This window comes from Pleurodeles waltl, chromosome 5 (assembly GCF_031143425.1).
Source record: "Pleurodeles waltl isolate 20211129_DDA chromosome 5, aPleWal1.hap1.20221129, whole genome shotgun sequence".
Lineage (NCBI taxonomy): Eukaryota > Metazoa > Chordata > Amphibia > Caudata > Salamandridae > Pleurodeles > Pleurodeles waltl.
Genome location: NC_090444.1, coordinates 683,701,081 through 683,716,491, shown reverse-complemented (window position 1 = coordinate 683,716,491; position 15,411 = coordinate 683,701,081). Strand labels below are relative to the sequence as shown.

The 15,411-nt window shown below is 43.4% G+C and overlaps 1 protein-coding gene across 2 annotated transcripts in view; it reads right to left on the bottom strand.

The window, feature by feature from the left end:
* Window positions 1-291: 291 nt before the first annotated feature.
* Window positions 292-15,411, bottom strand: part of TMEM181 (transmembrane protein 181) — a 373,980-nt gene continuing 358,860 nt past the window's right edge. For both annotated transcript variants that reach the window (XM_069234585.1, XM_069234586.1), the window contains exons 16-17: window positions 13,998-14,064; window positions 292-5,015 (exon numbers count right to left, since the gene is read on the bottom strand). In XM_069234585.1, the coding sequence (XP_069090686.1) occupies window positions 4,937-5,015; window positions 13,998-14,064 (146 nt within the window). In that variant the 3' untranslated portion in view covers window positions 292-4,936. The remainder of the gene's footprint in view (window positions 5,016-13,997; window positions 14,065-15,411) is intronic.

Below are 15,411 nucleotides of genomic sequence, written 5' to 3'. Positions count from 1 at the left end.
GAAGAAAAACAACTTGTAACACTCCTAGCCCAACACTAGTTGGCGATCTATGCACAGCATGTGTATCTGCAGCTACACATGACATCAAAAGTGTTACCAAATCTTAGTAACTTATGCTTTAGCAGCAGGTTTAAAACTTCATACTGAAGCAAGAAAATAAAATACTTTGAGAACACGACTACACAGTTTGCTAAGAGATATACATTTTAAAGTACATAAATACTTTCACTTTTCAATTGTATCTATGTTTTTGAATTATTTCTTGGAATAAAAGTGCACTTGCCATTAAAATATGTTTAAAATGTATTTTATTAACATATTTACCATTATTGTGAATATTCACCCAAATTTCAATATACAGAAGATTTGCAAGATGTAAACAGTCATTAACCATTTTCTCATTTCCTATGTTTTGATAGCGTTTAAAAATTAACAATTTGCTCTTCTCACTCATATATGCACGCACATACAGATTTTAAAGATCCCTTGTCTTCTGCCTCTTCCCTAGCTACATGCCTGGCACATTCTACCTGTATGGTACATGTACATTTTCAGTATCATAGTATAGTATTGTTCTACCTATATCTGCAATTTAACCAAAGATCACTGCCTCCAAAGTGCTGGGGTTGAAACAATAATTTCAGAGAACAGAAAAACTAAATTTGCAAATGATAACTAAGCATCTATTGTCACAAAGAGGCCAAACTAAATCACTGTAATGAATTACGAGGCCAATTCACAAAGGCATTTATGAGAACATGAAGCAGCACAGCCTATTTTACCTATGACCAATAAAACTCTATTTTGTGCTCTTTGCTGCTAGGGAGCGGAGTAACAAAACATCTACCCATCGAATGGGAAACAGTATGCAACTTTCCAAGACACCAAGAACAAATTGTTGTTTAATAGAGAAGGTCCTCTCTTTCAAATGCACACTTTCACTTGTTTTACCCAAAGCTTTATCACTTGTGTTAAAAAGTCAACGTGAATATTGTCCCATGTGCATTTCATGGCCTTGTAGATAGAAAGGTTAGCATTATATCTTACACAAAAGTTTCAAACCTGGCTGAAATTCATTGGCATCAACATGCTGTGTAATGTGATATCCTTCTGTGCCAAATGTGCAACTAGCTAAAGAAAAATCCTAAAAGTAGCTATTTCCACTCTCCAGAGTTTAATACATTGAAAAGTTTGCCTGTAGCAATGACAATATAGCAGTGATGAACACAAAACAGTGCACTGGTATAGGTAAACAGAAACCACATCACAAAATAATGTATTAAAAAGAGCAAATACTCAAGTTTTTCATGCATGCTTTAGACTTAGAAATTCTCTTATAAGACTCCCAGTGATAATACATTTTGTTTTTTTCGTTGTTAAAACTGTATGCATACACAGCTCTCCAGAATGAACTGCTTGGGCATTGAGAAGTAACTAGCAAGGCTCCAATTTTTTTTAATTATAGTAAGGTACACGTTTCCATCACTCTTGTGTACAGCAATATTTAAACAATTTAGGAGTGTTCACATTTAGTTTTTTATGCAAGTGTGAAATGTACAGATGAAATGATATGGTTGTAAAACTGGAAAAACTATTCAAAACTCAAACAACATTATTCATTGGTCAAAATGGTGTTCTATGACTTTCATAAAAATCCTAAATGTTCTGGGATGAATTGAGAGTTCTCCTGACACTCTTTCCGACACTGTAGGAGGTTGGTATGAGTCTGCCCATTGTTTTCCCTTGTGCCAGTCACGAAAAATAATTGCACTAGACAAAGCATGCTTGCAATCAACTGAGGGCCTATGGAACCAAAGCCACGCCCACAATGACCATCACTTAAGTTGAATGCACTGAGGAACTCACTGTGAATAAAAACGCTTTTTTTAAAAAAAATATGTGAAGCAGTTGCAACATCAATTTTATGGTTGGAGACTTAGCTGCAACATGGCAAAAGACGTCATTTTTCTAACCCTGCATGGACGTTAATTGAGCTAATCTGCTTAAAACAATCTACACAAACTGACAACTGAGGGGCACATTTGAGTTTTGCTGGTGTTGTAATTGTGATCGGTAAAAAGGAACAGCGCCAGACCTAAAGATAGGGAACTACCTTTAGTTTCCTAAGCTGGACCGAAAAAGAAGCAAACGGGTTTGAGTTTTAATTTAACTCTCACAGTTGCTTCAGTCTTTAATACTTGCAGGTCTGCACAAACTTGTTTTAAAATAGATGGGACATAAAATTCAAATATGACGAGTGACTAGCACCTGAAGCTAAATTTAAAAATATATGTACTGCTGGGTACAACTCAATATAAAATGTATCAATTATTTTTGTTGAGTATGGTGTTGGGCCATGATTTGCAAGATGTTCAGCCTTGAGTGGATCAAGATGCAACATTTCCCTCAACGAAGGAAATAAATAGCATTACTCTTTGTGGATCTGAATGCACGATTTAAACTATGTTGGTTTTGCAGGTATGGAAGTTAGGAAAAATATTTAATAATGAGAACCAGAAGTAAACTAGGTTAAATTCAGGCAGTGAGATAAAAATCTCATGAAATAATCCTTTTGAATATGGCCAAGCTGTTTGTCTGGAAAGTGATTTCTCTGGTTATTTAGACTCCACTATGGTAAAAATGTCACAACTGCCTTAGCGATGTAGTATTAAATATTAGCAAGCACATACATTAGTGTTATTGTGTCCAATAACGTTTATTGGGGGCACATTTATTTTCATCGATGCTCACGCTGATACAATGTTTTTTTTCAAAGAACCTCTACTGGCATGACTGACTGCTGCACCATAATAGACAATGTACCAGATATTTATGAAAACTCTTAGGATTTCACAAATTTCTTGCAGCTGAAACTATTTCTGCCATACATTTCACTGATAAGATTATACTTCACTTAACATAATTTTACATAGCGAGAAAGAAAGGAAATATAAAGTGCCACAACCTGAGAACGAACATCATTAGAAGAGGCGTAACCATTGAACAAACAAAGAATACCAACTTACAGAGAGAAACGGCATGTCCTATTTCCCAGACTGGAACATTTGAGGATCAGAGACATTTTAATAACCATTGGAAGGACTACAGTGGAATTTAAAGTACGGCGAGGCATGCGTTATGTGCACTTCTTTGGCATAACAAAAATACTAATATTGAAAATTTCCCACGTTTCCATATCATTCTGTGATTTACAATATTGTTTTAAAAACAGCACATTTTGAAACCGCGTGTATAAGCAAAAATGTCCTAGTCGGGAAGGACATAAATGTACTATTAAGAGACTGCAGCAGCAATCTCGGGAACAATAGTACAGCGCAGCTAAACGGCTGTTCAAAGAATGTCATGTAAAGCAAGTTTACCATTTCTAATCACAACAGCTAACTGACATTTCGACAGAGCAGCACAATACATCTGAACAAAGATTTTTGAGCATTTGGCACACTTTGGAAGCAGCAACAGAGTTTTATAAAAAAGTAAATGCACTGCCCAGTTAACAAAGACAACTTTATCTATGAGGTATGCAACAGCTAAAAATTATCATCACTAAAGCACTGTGCGGATGTACACATTTCTGAGGAAATGTGTGTACGGATAGTAGCTTGTAAACAAACTATGGACGCTGGAGTGGCGTTGAGGGTCATTGACTGAACACATCCTTCAATCAACCCAGGTTTCCAGGTCTTCACCAAAGTAATGGCTTCACACCCACTTCTCTGCTTCCAGTTCACATTAGTGTGTTCTACACTTATTCTAGAAAACTGCACAGCAGCTGTACTATCCCAGCTGAAACCTGCACTATTTGAACTCCAGGACCAGAGATATTTTACCCTTTAATAAATTACTTATAAACTGCAATCACGCAAAGAAGGTGGGAGCCTGGGAAAGATGATTTCTATTTACAACTTGTGCCACAAAGGCTGTTTTTGTTTAATTTACACAGGGTTTTATATAATTATATTCTTTCTACTGTGTGACCTACCTTCCTTACTCCCTCCAAAGTAAATTGAAACATAGTGCTTTACAGCTATACATAAAAATAGTTTGTCATATTTCCCTTTTCCTATGTATTTGTCTTCTTACTCAATTTCAGCCGAACAATCCGCAAAAATCGAGCTTTCCGCTGCTAAAATACACAAAACCAGCGCATTTAAGTCTGAGGGGAAAATCAAGTTGGGTCCGCCAGGCACAAGGCACACCCCATTCGAAGTCTGCACCTGTGCCAAACCGATTTCAACCTTAAATGATCTGTGCCGTTATTTTTTTTCTACGAACAGAAAAGGCCGTTCATTTTATAATGTTGACTTCCACTATTCTATGTACAATTTGCAATATTAATTTGTTCAAAACAGTGCAATTTATCTAAGTCATTCCCCAGTCTGTGCTCAATAACCGAAACGGAATGCTAGAGGAAGAATATTTTGAACACAAATATCAATCCAAAATTGTTATGATTAAAATTAATTTTCCATGTGAATGAGCAGTGTCAATTTTTGTGTGTGCATTTAAACAGATATGACATTTTAACAAAAACTGATACCACCAAAACAATCCCACAAGAAAATGCTGCATGTAATTCTCAGAAAACACAAACATTTTGAAGATGTCCAAAGACTACAGTATATCAGTCGGAGCAACTGCTGAAATCCTTCCGATGCCAGAGCGTATGCTACTTCCAAACTGATGTGGAATAAGAATTACATATATTTACTTAGCATTAAGTCTTTCTAATGCGTCCTGCTAAGAAGGGGTTCCTTCAGTTCTTGATAGTCCAGTAAACAAGCTATTAAAAATCCTTCTTTTATGAAAAAGTATTCCAAGCGCTAGCAGACATCTGCACAAAGCGTGGAAGTGGTCCTGACAGGAAAGCCTCAACAACGAGTTTCCTCTGGCAGATCCTATCTCGTCTCTCTGAAGTTCAGTCACTATCAGATTCTTCTTTGTACTTCGCCCTGATAGCTTGGCCATTCTGGAGTGGCATTTCCTCATAGTCGCTCCTGAAAGGAAAACAGAGATTACACACTTTAGTCATTCAAAGCATTCTTTTTTATATTTTGAAAACGTCTGTTGCTAAGGGCATCCCCTGAGCAACACCTTAAAGCAGACAAGTGTGCATCCTCAACCGGTAGTAAGTTCTAGGAGTTGACAAGGTTTTAGGCAGGACAGATGGAAAGTGCTGACAGTAAAAGATATCTGTGCCACTTTCTACATGGAACATTCAAGATGTGTTTTGACGTCTTGGAAGTACAGACATGCAAAATACACAACTGTTTTCGCCTGTAAAGTAAAGCACCCTTTAAAGGCACCCCCTTCCAATCCTAAAGACATACCCTGTTGCCTTCATTTCTAAGCTTTCTTGGAAATATCCGTAAGGACCGCCGGGGCACTCCGTTTCCCACACTAAAGAAGAAATAAGCCCAACACTCTTTCTCGGTCACGCAGTATCTTTGATGTAAAGGCTATGCGAGTATCACAATTCAAAGATTTGTGCTTGTTTGTGTCGGCAGTAGAGGCACTGCAGCTGTAGATCATCCACAAATAATTTATTTTGGCCGCGTGCAGATACTTTTTTATTCTTGAAAGGAGAGCCTCTCACTGTGAGGCAAACGATTTACCTTACCCCAGAGAAAATCCTAGAAACAACTCATCACAAAGTGTGGCAGCTGAATCCATGTTTGGTCTAGGTTAACTAGTGAAGGCAAAAAACACAAGAAATAGAGAGTTTACTACTCTGCCTAGGACTCACTCACACTTGAGGTGCAGTTGAAATGTTGGTTTATAGCCGCCTCTAGAGGAGTGGAATGCTCAGCACGTTCCCCTCACCAGATGAGGTTTGGCCAGTTCCAAATGAGGACGTGCTACTAGATGTATTTTCAGGGATATTTTAACTAGGAGTGTGCAAAACCACATTTTTTTCGTGAAAAACTGAAACCTTTATTTGACAGTATTTAGCATGAAATTTGTAACAAAAGGACATACCCTACTTTCAAAAGTCGTTAAAGATACGTGCAGAAGGCACCAGATGCAAATGACTCCTACAAGCAATTTTCTACTCATAGTATGGTATGAGCAAAACATTACATTTTGCAAGCGTAATAAACAATTGCGCTTATGGCCAATGTTAACATGGTTTATCTTTCTGTTAAAATAACGAAAGATCCTGGAAATTACTCCTTGACGGGCTGGAGAGGGGTGCATTACCGGAGACTATGAGCGAAGGGATTGTGTGTCATATGGGGTAACTCGGCAGATTCCTCCTCGTATACGCTGCTCACCATGCCTAATTGCAATGTTAAGATAATATGTAAAGTCATTGGCAACTAGATTGCACGGGTTAATAAGTGAGCTGGTCTATGAAGATCAATGCAGCTTTATGCCGGTGTATAGTACGACTTTTTAACCTGTGTAGACTTGCTCATGTCCTGCATGAAACCTTGAGAGATGAGAGCGAGATGGCACTGGTTTCTCTGGACTTAGAGAAGGCCTTTGATACTGTTGAATGGAGTTATCTGATGGCAGTGTTAAGAAGTATAGCATTTGAACCCACATTTTGTGCTTGGTTACAGCTTTTGTACACCAACCCCTGAATTCTTGTCAAGGTGGATGGCAATCTTTCTGAGGCATAGGTGGTAGGTAGGGGGACCAGACAGGGGTGTCCTCTCTCACTGCTCCTTTCTGCACTTGCGATCAAGCCCCTTGCCCTGTTATACAGAGAATTGGAACTTGGAGGGAGTCTGGTGAGCACTTCCACCCATGTTGTCTCCTTATACGCTGATGATGCGTTAGTCTATGTAAGATTTCCTGGAGAGTCGGTACCCTTGCTGATGCAATTCTTGACATCTTTTGGGAGGTCTTCGGTCTCAAAGTGAACATTCAGAAATCGCTCTTGTTCCCCTTTGGGACTGGGTGGGGGGTATTGATTGGGAAGCCACTAGATCAGCTCCCGGATATAGGGCTTCACTGGGAAATGGAGGGATTCTGTTACTTGGGCATATGGGTCTCAGACACACTGAGGCAGCTCATAGGCACCTAAATGAGGACAGGCTTTGAGCACTTGTGTTCTGAAGAACAAGTTACTTACTTTCGGTAACGCATTATCTGGTAGAGACTATTTAGCTGCAGATTTCTTACCTTTAGAATAGATAATCAAGCCATAACCTCCTGGTGGTGGGGGGCGGACAAATTGTTCTCAAACTAAAAAGTCCTGTAGGACCGAACAGACAAAACGTCCATTTCTGCAGACCCGACTATCAAGGCAGTAATGTTTGGCAAACGTGTGCAGAGACGCGCACTTTGCAGCCTGACAGATGTGCAGGACTGGTACACCTCTTGCTAATGCAGTTGTAGTAGCTCTTCCCCTGGTTGAGTGAGCACTCAAGCCATTAGGAGGCTGCTTTTTGGCAAGTGCGTAGCATATTTTTATGCAGAGAAGGACCAAGTGCAAAATGGTTCGCTTATCCACTGCCTGACCTTTCGTTTCTCCCACGTACCCCACAAAAGAGTTGCACATCCACCCAGAACTCTTTTGTGGGGTCAAGGTAGAACGATAACGCTCTTTTGGGGCCAGTCGATGGAGTCGCTCCTCTTTCTTGGAGGGATGCGGTGGAGCAAGGAAAGTGGGCAGGGTGATGTTCTGACCCAGGTGAAATGGGGTCACCACCTTAGTGAGGAAAGAGGGACAAGTGCAAAGCACTACCCTGTGAGAACATGGTGAGATATGGAGATTCTGACGAGAGAGCCTGAATCTCCCTCACCCTCCTAGCGGATGTTATTGCCACTAAGAAGGCTGTCTTTATGGTGGGCAGCTGGAGGGGACAATTGTGTAAAGGCTCATAGGGGGCGCACATTAGATAGGTGAGTGAGGCATGATAAAGGGCATAGGACGAATCATAGCTACAAGCCCTTTAAGGAATCTATTTACTATAGGGGACTTAAATACTGAAGGCTGATCGGGCAGAAGAAGAAAAACTGACAAGGCAGAAAGATAACCTTTAGAGTTCACAATACAGAGCCCTGCTGGGCAAGGGACAAAATAAGGAGAAGAATGTCAGAAAGAGAAGCAGAAAGAGGATCAATAGATCTTTCTGTAAAATAATTTACAAAGCGTTTCCAACGGCAGGTGTATACTGTCTTTGTTGAGAGACACCTGGCTGGCAGATTAACTTTACAGATTTCTGAAGGAAGGCTGTCAACTGCCGCCGCTCAATCTCCATGCATGAAGGTGCAGAGTTGACAGGTTCAGGTGGAGAATCTTCCCCTGCTGCTGCGATAGAAGATTTTCCCGAAGGGGCAGTCTGATCGGAGGATCGATGCTCATTTTCAGGAGCTCAGTATACCAGACTCTCCGTGCCCAGTCCAGAGCCACCAGGATTACTTGGGCCCAGTCATTCCTGATCTTCTTGAGACCTTTGGGCAGAAGTGGTATGGGTGGAAAGGCGTACAAGAGGCCTGCGCTCCACTCGTAACGAAATGCGTCGCCAAGCGAATGCCACATTGGAAACTGCAACGCGCAATACTGCTGACATTCTAACCAAGGCTCTTCCCATTGCTGAAAGAATCCTTGTGCCACCTGCGGATAGAGATGCAACTTGTGACCCGCTATGCATTGATGGCTGAGTTTGGCCACCCTGGTGTTCAGAGAACCTGCCAGGTGTTGAATCACCAGGGATATGTCCAGCTGTTCCAGCCATGTCCTGAGATGCAAGACCTCTTGACAAATGGTCCATGACCCCACACCACCCTGCTTGTAGCAGTACCACATTGCGGTGGTTTGTCCAAGAACACACATACTGTCTTCTCTTTGACAACAGGAAGAAATGCCTTCAATGCTAGTTACATCGCCCAGAGCTCCAGTAAGATGATATCTAGTCCGGATTCTGCAGCAGACCAGAGGCCTCTGATTTCCACCTCTCCCAGATGGCTGCTCCATCCCAAAAGTGACACATCCATCACTACTGTAAACTCTGGTTGGGGAAGTGACAGGTGTCTGTCTCTGACTCAATCACAGTCCACTAACTGTAAGAAACTGTATACCAAAATGAGGTGTAGTGTGCACAGAGTCCCTGGGTTCCTCAGAGGCTTAACAGAGGCTAATGTAGATAATACTAATGCACTCTTTTGTGGCATTGTGGTCGAGCAGTAGGCTTATCACAGAGTAGTACAAAGTATTTGTTGTACACACAATGTATGAAATGGGGCATACACTCAATGGCTAACTCCAGGCCAATAGTTCTAGAACCAGAAGGTTTTTCATGCAGGTTGTCAATAGTCATCAAGCACATGTTTCAAATGTACTTTGCTTGGTGTTTGCAGTTAAAGCAGTTTACAAGTAACGCTTTTCAATTTCAAAAGCTGACAATTAATTTTTTCATAGGAGTCAATAGAGTCCTGGGGCGGTGGGAAGTGTTAACACAGATAACAGGTAAGTATATGACTTGCGATTCCAGTCTTCGGGGGTTAGGATGTCCACAGGTCACAGTTTAGGCTGACCCCAAAAGTGCACCACCAGCAGCACAAGGCCAGAGGGGTGCGGAGGTCAAAGTTGGTGTTGGATTTACAAATTAATCCTATGAGGACTGGGGATGAGAGTTGGAAAGCAAATTGCAGTTAAGTACCTGTGGTTCCAAGACATAGGCCTGGGGGATTTAGGTCAGCACCAGAGGTGGGGCCACAGGTTCACACCAAACACACACCCTCAGGGTCACAGAGGCCACCGAGTGCACGGTGCAAACACAGAGATGGGCGCTCCATGCTTTTCAGTAGGGGAATCCTAGGGGTCACAAAAGATGCTGCAGGCTGCGTCCAGGGGGTTGGTTCCGGGAAACCAAAGGCTGGACAGGTCAGGGAGGTGCCTGCTGGACATTGCTGGCCAGATTCCCCAAGACCAAGTTGGGGCTGTGGGTGCAGGAGTCTCCTTGGACGTCGGGTATCTTTGTTGGATCCAGTCGTGGTCAGGGGAGGTCCTCTGGATTCAGGCTGCAGGCGTCTTTGTGTTGGCCTGAAGGGGTCAACCCAGGGTGAACTCCAGGTCAGAATCGCCTGGGGACTTTCTCTGGACTGGTGGGCCACCTGGACTCGGGTCGTGGGCGTCCGGTGCAGTGTGGGCAGGGTTCACGGATCTGGGGTGCTTCTGGAGTCCTTTTAGAGGGTTTCTTCTGGATACAGCTGCTGTATTCAGGAATTCTTGGTCCTCTGATGGGCAAGCAGTCCTCTGGTGGTTTGTAGAGGTCCCTGGTCCTGCAGGATGCGTCGCCTTCTTGGAGCAGGGGTCTTTGAAGCTGCAGACAAGCCGGGAGGGCTGGGGCCAAGTCAGTTGTCATCTGGAGTTTTCACTGCTGGGGTCGGCATAGCAGTCTTTCTTTCTTCTGAGGTTGCCAGGAATCTGGTAAGCAAGGTTAAGGGGTGCCCCTAAATACTAGGTTTTAGGGGTGTTACAAGAGTCAGAGGGCAGTAGCCAATGGCTTCTGTCCCTGAGGGTGGCCACACCCTTCTTGTGTCCACTCCCTTTGCGGAGGGAGGCACATTCCTAACCCTATTGGTCCCTATCGTCCAAAACAAGATGGAGGATTCTGCACCTTATGGGTGGTCCCAGCCGTAGTGGCCACTTCTTTTTCCTAATTTTCCCTCTGGACTTGCCATCAAAAGTGGGGCTCGGACCAGGGGACGGGCATCTCCACTAGCTGGAGTCCTCTGGGGCACAGTAACAGGAGGCCTGAGCCTTTGTGGCTCACTGTCAAGTGTTACAGTTCTTGCGGGGGAGTTGTGAAGCACCTCCACCCAGAGCAGACTTTGTTCCTGACCCCCAGGGAGCACAAAGGCGCTTACCCCTTGGGGTCAGAAACCTGTCAGTTACTGGCCGGTTGGCACAGACTAGTCAGCCTTACATTAAAGGGTTGGGTAAAATACAGGGGCATCCCAAAGATGCACTCTGTGTGCATTGTACAATAAATCAAGCACTGGCATCAGTGTGGGTTTATTGTGCTGAGAAGTTTGATACCGAACTTACCAGCCTTCAGTGAAGCCATCACGGAGCTGTGGAGGTCATAATGACAAACTCCCAACCCATGTACTTAATATGGCCATAATGCACTTACAGTGTCAAAGAATGGACTTAGACACTGTAGGGGCATTTTGCTCATGCAGCTATGCCCTTACCTGTGGTATAGTGCACCCTGCCTTGGGGCTGTAAGGCCTGCTAGAGGGGTGACTTACCTATGCCACAGGCAATGGTTTGTGGGCATGGCACCCCAGAAAGTGTGCCATGCTGACTTTGCCCTTTTCTCTCCACCAGCACACACAATCTGCAATGGCAGTGTGCAGGTGCTTGGTGAGGGGCCCCTTAGGGTGGCCCAATAGATGCTGCAGCCCTTAGGGACCATCCCTGGTCACATAATCCTTGGTACCACTGGTACCTTTTACAAGGGCCTTAGCTGTGTGCCAGGGATGTGCCAATTGGGAAACTATGGTACAGTTTAGGGAAAGAACAATGGTGCCGGAGCCTGGTTAGCAGGATCCCAGCACACAAAGAGTCAAGTTAGCATTAATTCCAGGCAAAAGGTTGGTGGGGGAGAGGGGGGGGGGTGAACCATGCCAAAAGTGGCACATTCCTACACACCCTCCTCTGTAGCCACTTTAGGAGGAGAGAGCATGTCGGTATCTGGAGAGGTGTCCAGTCCACTGGCCTCTCCTAATTCCTCAACCCAGTCCAGAGGTTCCATGTGGGTCTCTATATGGTCGAAAGACCCCTCCCATTCTTCACCAGTGCCTGGCTGTTCAAGGAAATTCTAAGACATGGATCTGGCACTTGTAGGTGTCGTCACCACTGAAATCGGCGTTGTGCGATGCGTCCGGCTCATTGGTGATTAGTATAGGGCTAATCGCAGGTGGCGCCGAAAGTGTGGACAACGGGAGCAGCACCTGAGAAGGCAGACTGTGTGAGGCCAGTACCGTTCAGGATTCATGAGGCCCCATCGAAGCAGAGGCAGAAGCCACCAGCATGGAACCTGATGGGGCCTCTGCTGACCCCACGGGCGCTCTGGTCGGGCCGCCCGCTCAAATACAAGGCACATGGCCTCATAAAACTAAGGTGAGCAAGGGTCCCTCCGGCTTCCAGAAAGGGAGGAAGGCGCGGATTTGGCCCTGGCATCAGTTTCGCAGAACCGTGAATGAAACGTTGACGTTCCCGAGTCGCCTCGTCGGTCGACGGCCAAGGCAAAGACAAAGTCTGTTTGGACTTTTTCTTCTTCAGCCTAGACTCTTCTGCAGACAGACCGCCTGTTGGTCTCCTTGATTTGGGCTGGCCGTTGCAGCAAGGTGGTGGTATCTACATCCAGGAGGGATTTGGAAGATAAAGGGCTAGCAGTCCCGGACCTGCAGCCGTTTTATTATGCAGCGCAGTTACAACATGCTGCAAGGTGTTTGGCCGAGTCTGATAGTTAGGAGAAAAGGCTGTTTAGGGGCATGCGTGGAGAGGGCACATTAGCTCAACTGTTGATATGGGAGGGGAGATCCCACCTCTCGGTCCCCTATTTGGTCAAGACTACAGCAGAAATCTGGGAAAAGGTGGTACAGAAAGTACTTCACAGAGCTCCCTTCAAAAGGGAATTGTGGATCTGGGACCTCACACTGTTTCGAGCCACTGATAAGAACATGCCTATTTAGCAATGTAGAGTGGGGGCTGTCAGGAGGAAGGTAATCTTTACCTTGGGGAGCTTTTCCTCACTTTTCAGAAGGACACCTTTGGAGTATTCCCAGTCACATTCTGCATTATGCCAAAACTGGAAAGCGTTGTGAGGGAAGTGTGGTGACACACTTCGGCTACGCCGCCGGCCTCAAGGGTGCTTAGAGGACTCCTTCAAGTGGGGAGAGGGGCAGCACTTGATCATTCTGTTTTATAAAGCACTCCGGGTGGATATGTTGAAAAAATCCTATGCGGAACAACAAGCTTGGAAGATGGAACTGGAGAGGCCAATTTCCAACAATGACTGGGCTCATATGTTAGAACTAGTGCATTCGGTGTCCTGCAACAACAGACTCAAGTTGTTACATTTCAGTTTTTTACAACGCACCTATGTGACACTTTACAAAATGAAGAGAGTGAATCCCCTCAGGGGAGCTAGATGCATGCACTGAGTAGAGGATGCCAACTTTTTGCACCTGGCTTGGATGTGTGCCGGTATCCAGACTTTCTGTAAAGTGGTGGTACACAGGGTCAAAAGGGGCTACCGAATTGGTGATTCCTCTATTTCCGATAGTATGCCTGTTGTGTGTGGTGGCACTGCCAGAGGCGTAAGATTCCCTGCAAACTTACTCAGCTTGCTCTTCTTCTTGCCGAATGTTGTGTGGTTGGGATCTAGGGGACTAGGGTGCAGCTGGTACACCAGTGGCTGAGAGATTTACTTGAATGAGGAGCGGCAGAAGAATAACATATGCGCCTGTCCCATACTGATGAGGGAGCGGCGGAATAGATAATGGCTGGGAACAGCTGCTTGATAAGTTTAATGATTAGGGTGATTTGAGTTCTGATAGTAGCTAAGATGATGAAGGGTGACATGCATGAACGAATTATTCATTCATGAATAATGTGGAAACCAAATATTTAAATGCTGTGTTCCCCAATAAGGATTTGGCTAGATGGTTTGGTTCACGCTCCAATGTATAATCACTATTGTATGATTTCTTTTGTTAATGCCTACCCTGACATGTATGATGTGATCCACACCTGCAGGATCTTGCACCTCTTGATATCTGAGGATATATTATGTGAACCTGGGACTCCCACATTGTATGGTTGTCTTTGCTTTTTATTTTTCATGTCATTTTTGTTTCTTATGCGAAAACCAAGAAAACAGATGAAAAAACATAGCGAAAGACCCAATGCAGGAGAAAGAAAGGGTTGTCTTCATTGCTATACAACTGAATAGGCTTTCGTGTACGGTATGAATTTTGAAACTTCACATGATGGCAACAATTTTACTTACCCATAAATCACATCATCGTCGGAGTCATTCAGCATGGAAAAGGCAGGATTGTCTTTCAACTGCGACTCTAGAAACAAAACGTCCCACAAAGCAAATGAGAAAAGGGTTAGTTAAATCCAAGCCTTATGTTGTCATGAACTTTATAACATTTTTCACCAGAGTAGGGTAGAAATAAGGACACACCATAGTTTCATCCAAAAGGTAGTATTAGATTTTAATATTCAAAATGCGCCCCTCCCTGCACAAAGAGCAGCTCATAATCTAGACATTAAAAAGGTGGTAAATGTTTACCTAGGTACCAATGAAGACTTCAGAAAAACATGCATGACACTGAAGAGCAGCTACTACAAATGTCTATCTTGAGGTGGATAGTTTTCTGTTTCTTCTTTAATACTAAAATGCCATGAAGTTTTTGTCTGGTGAACCCAAGGCACACTCTACTTGGGGGCAAGGCCTTTGGTGCTGCTCCTCTGAGACGCATCCTGATTGCTGACATATGCAAAGTGACCACCTAGAAGCATGTTCATACTTCACAAGGCATTACTATCTTGAATCACACACCATTACTGACATCCTAAATAATACTCGTTGAGAAATCTGTTTGCCTAGCAGGCTTTTATTCTTAAGTTCTTTCTCCAGCTTTCGGAAAAGATGGTCTCACTACTCTATTCACTGGAGAAGAAGGAAAAGTTATTTACCTGTATTCCTTCTGTTCTTCTCTGGAACTGCAGTTATGAGCTACTTACGCTTATCTCAATAAGGAAAAAAAAACTGGAATGGAGTACCATCACCAAAGGGTATAGCTATTTGAAAAATTAGAACTAACCTAATCATTCCACTCATAGGGTATGACTGACTGGGGAAGGAATGGGCTTCGGTTAAAGAACAGTGAAGTTTCCCAACATTTAGAGGCCAAAGCCTGTCAATTTTGACAGTTTCTGCTCACCTTTTCTTCAAAAATGTCTGTGAAAGAGATTGTTTAGGCTAATCTTTTGAAGTTGAAGCCTTCATTTATTTAAATTTATCTGATTCTTTGGAAAAAAAGTTGGCCTCTGTAGCCAATTGATAGCTTTCCAAAATTATCCCTTATTTTTAAAACATGACTTTTCTGTAAAAAAAGCTTTGCATTTCAATTTGTATTTTTACAGTGCTCATGGATTCAAAAGCTGGGCAGGACTATTCAGTGCTTATGCCTATTAATAAAGATACCCTAGGGGAGAATTAATGTTAAGAATAGTATTTCAAAAGTTCCCATTGTTACTATTCTGGGAAACAGTTTATTTTTGTCAAAATTAACATGCTTGTTAAACTGTGCTTCTCTGCTTACACTCCTTAGGCACTTGTGTGTGGACACTGGTTACAGCTTCAAAGGGTTTTCAGCTGATTTTCCCTGTGAAGCTAGTAGGCATGTCTT